General features: G+C 43.3%; 1 protein-coding gene across 1 annotated transcript; it reads left to right on the forward strand.

Annotated features, from left to right (window-relative positions):
* The first annotated feature begins 2,120 nt into the window (after nucleotides 1-2,120).
* On the forward strand, nucleotides 2,121-2,917 carry LOC120530067 (b(0,+)-type amino acid transporter 1-like). The gene has a single exon (XM_039754213.1). The coding sequence runs from the start codon at nucleotides 2,126-2,128 to the stop codon at nucleotides 2,915-2,917; it is 792 nt and encodes a 263-aa protein (XP_039610147.1). The 5' UTR covers nucleotides 2,121-2,125.
* Nucleotides 2,918-4,014: the final 1,097 nt, after the last annotated feature.

Raw genomic sequence — 4,014 nt, forward strand, 5'->3', positions numbered from 1 at the left:
AGGAATCCCGTCAGAGAAACTATTTGAAGATCACCTTTGGTGTGTAGATGTATCAGGGCAGATTTCAAAATCCCCCTTTTAACATTGTGGAAAGCGTACCCCCAGACACAGACAGATCAACACCAGAATGTCCAAAACACACTTCTTTTTATTAACTATTCGAGCACCACAATGTCTTCAGGCACCAACTCTTCTTCTTTTATCCTCTTTTTCTTCTTCTCTCTCTTTCCTTGACCTCCTGTCCTCCTCACAAGCTTCATCTCCTTCCTCCCAACTCTGGCTCGTCTACTGGAAGGAGGCGTCCCCTTTTATCATGACCCGGATGAGCCCCAGGTGCTCCCCTTGACGTCACTTCCTGGTGTGGTGGAAGTGTCAGGAAAGCACCTGGAAGCACTCCGGGTGTCCTCGGAATTACTTCCGGCAGAACTTCCTGGTGTGGCGGAAGTGTTGCCATCCTGGCTTCTCTAATTGTCCGAGCGGCCCCTGGCGGTGGCCACGTTCTCTCCAAATAAGTATTCCAGCTCCGTCCTTGTGTGCCCCAAATAGACCCGGGCGGCTGCCCTCTCGTGGCCGAGGAGAAGTATTGCCCCACTCGGGGACTATCCAGGCGTCCCGGCCGGGCAGTGTCCCTGGTCATCTGTGACAACATATAAAGCCTTAAATGGCTGAGGTGCGGCTTACTTGTCTGAACTTATCATGACTTACAAACCAGAGCACAAATTAAGATCTCAAGATGCTGGTCTGCTTATTGTTCCAAGGATTAATAAAATAACAGAGGAAGGTCAACCTTTTAGTTACAGGACCCCCCTAAACTGTGGAATGGTCTGCTGCTACTATAAGAGATGCCCCTTCGGTCTCAGCTTTTAAATCCCGGCTGAAGACTCACAAATTCAGTTTATCACACCCTGACTAGAGCTGCTGATTAACTGTACAGACTGCATCTCTGTTGTTAGTCATTAGCACTAAAACATAAGTAACATGACAGTTATAATTGAATACTAACCCTCACCTATTCTGTTTCTCTTCTCGGTACTCAGATGTGGCACTTGGTGCTACGGCCCACCTGCCAAGTTGTTTTGCTTGCCTAAGGTAAAGTCATCCCTGATGAAAGATCGCAGGAATCGTGGGAAAGAGGGGTCCTTTCATTGGATTGGCTGGTCCAGTGCTGTTTCAGCTGTGGAATGGCCAATAGGGGGAAGGCAGCTTGATAGCCGAGGTCTCCAGGACTCTAAACAAAACCAATTCATATTATGTGATATCATCTACTGTTAAATTCTGCTCTGTACTTATAAATTTATTATTTTTTATACTGCATTGAGGATTTTTTTGTTCTGTGTATTGTATTGTTTTGTATTGACCCCCTTTTCTTTTTGACACCCGCTGCACGCCCAATCTACCTGGTAAGGGGTCTTTATCTTTGAACTGCCTTTCCTGAGGTTTCTTCCATTTTTTCCCTACAAGGGTTGTTTTGGGAGTTTTTTTCTTGTCTTCTTAGAGAGTCGAGGCTGGGGGGCCATCAAGAGGCAGGGCCTGTTAAAGTCCATTGTGCCACTGCTTGTGTGATTTTGGGCTAAATAAAAATAAATTGTATTGTATCTGGGCTTTGGGGTTCTGTGATGGCCCCCTAGTGGCCTTAATGGTTAGAGTGGATTCAGAAAATGGAAGAGAAAGAAAAGAGAGCTGAAGGCTCTCCATTGCACACAGATGAGCGGGCGGCTCGTTTTATTTAATTATTTTAGCTAAGCTGGCACTGCCAGCTTGAACTGCCCTCTAAATGGCAAAAATGATTTACTGCAACAAAGTACCAAAGGTACGGCATGTTAAAGGGATATTTAACATATTTTTAAAGTGATATCTAACACATTTAACACTCCTAGAAAAAAAAAGTGTCAAATCATTAACACGAGCTGAAATGTCTAGGAAATGATGAACTAAAGATAACCGCTTGTGTTTTTGTAAAAGGTATTGATTTTGGAAGTCCGATTGGGTGGTTGGTTTTCATTGTTTTTCTCCCTGAGGACTGTGACAATTTTTAACTCCACTCACAAGTCCTCATATAAATACAGGGAGCCCACTGAACATATTTTTGACTTTCGCCCATTAAAACAAAAAAAGAAAAAGAAAAATGGCCAATAAAAGGCAGCTATTTGGAAAAGTGAAGGCGACTGGCGCAGGGGCACACGTCATCCTCCAGAAATCGATCGGATATTTTTCCGGTTTGAACCTCTTGTTGGGTATTATTGTAGGATCTGGGATCTTCATTTCCCCTGCCGGAGTGCTCGGGTATTGCCGTCTCAACGTCGGGGTGGCCCTGTCCATATGGGCGGCCAGCGGAGTGATGTCCATGCTGGGCGCCTTATGTTACACAGAACTGGGGACAGCCCTTCCATCTTCAGGTGGAGATTATTACTACGTGAAGAGAGGACTGGGATCTTTTCCAGCTTTCCTGCTTCTGCTTGTTGACATCATTTTCTCCATGCCAGTGGGTATAAGCATTAAATCCATGACCTTCGCAGAGTACGCCACCAAGCCCTTCTACACCGACTGCCCAACTCCTGAAATGGTGAAGAAAGCGATTGCCATTGCTGTGGTGATCATTTTAACTGCTTTGAATGGTGTCACCATCAAAGGGGCTCTCTGGGTGCAGAAAATCTTCACCATCCTTAAGATGCAATGTTTAGTCCTCATAGCCATTGGTGGACTCGTCGAGATGGCGAAAGGAAACACAAAAAATCTGGAGAATGCATTTGATGGAGAGGTGCCCACCGTGTCGCAGATTTGCCTGGCTTTCTACCAAGGACTGTGGGCATATGGGGGCTGGAATGGACTGAACAAAGCCGAAGGTAAGCTGCGCTTTATTTTTAAATGTGGGCCCGTCTGTTCTCTGTACATCGACTATGGAGATGAGAACATATGACATTTTAACTGTGCTTAAAAAGATGGCGTAGTCTGGTGTAGTGCTTTTGGCACTCCAAACCCTGAGCTTGTGTGAGCAAACCCCAGTATAGACACTGTGTGACCCCGAGGGGGTCGCTTCACCTGCCTGTGCTCCGTCTGAATAAATGAAACAAAACTGAACCAATTGTGTCTCAGATTGGTGTAAACTAATGTGTTTCTCAGGTGTGTTATGCAAATGAATCTTCGCCAGTTTTGGCATGGTGGACTGACCTGTACACATGCCATGCTCCTTCAAGCTTGTTGTAATAAAGGATGCCCAGCTCTGAGACACTGATAATGGTGATCATGTCTGTTATTTAAAAGAGCATTCCCTGGCAGGCTTGAAAAGATAACTTTATTTAATATTTACAGTTGATCAATTATTAATTTTAATAGTGAAGCAAAGCTTTAATTTGCCTAATTGTAAAGGAAAGATGTCTCTGTGTCCATCCAGTTGCTATATCCGTGGTTCCAAAGGATGGCACATTTCCAAAATTTATTGTAAAAAATGCATTGCATTTGTAAGTCCAACAAATGGAGCACCACAAACATTAACACTGCTTTGATGAATCCCATACCAAATGACATAATAACAGAGACATGGGCATTGCATTTGCCATCCCAACAGATGGAGCATCACAAACATTCACACTGTTTCTACACATCCCATACCAAATGGCATATAACTGAGGCATAAGAATTGCATTTGTAATTCCAACAAATGGGGCACCACAAACAATAACACAGCTTTTAGTGAACCCCTTACCAAATGGCATATAACAGAGACTTACAGTATGCAATGTATTTGTTATTCCAAAAGATGAAGCATCACAAACCTTTGTAGTAATAAAATGTATTGCATTTATCATTCCAACAAATGGTGCATCATAAAAATTAACACTGCTTTTGTGTAGTCCATACCAAATGGTATTTAACTGAGGAGACACACACATTGCATTTGTCATTCTAATAGATTACAAATTACAAACATTAACACTGCTTTTACAAATCCCATACCATAAGGCATATAACAGAGACATTTCAACAGATGGGGCATTAAAAACATTTATACTGTAG

Source organism: Polypterus senegalus, chromosome 5 (assembly GCF_016835505.1).
Source record: "Polypterus senegalus isolate Bchr_013 chromosome 5, ASM1683550v1, whole genome shotgun sequence".
Classification (NCBI taxonomy): Eukaryota; Metazoa; Chordata; class Cladistia; order Polypteriformes; family Polypteridae; genus Polypterus; species Polypterus senegalus.

Excerpts from the sequence above, each read along its gene's own strand:
- LOC120530067 (XM_039754213.1), top strand. The coding sequence starts at position 2,126 with ATGGCCAATAAAAGGCAGCTATTTGGAAAAGTGAAGGCGACTGGCGCA.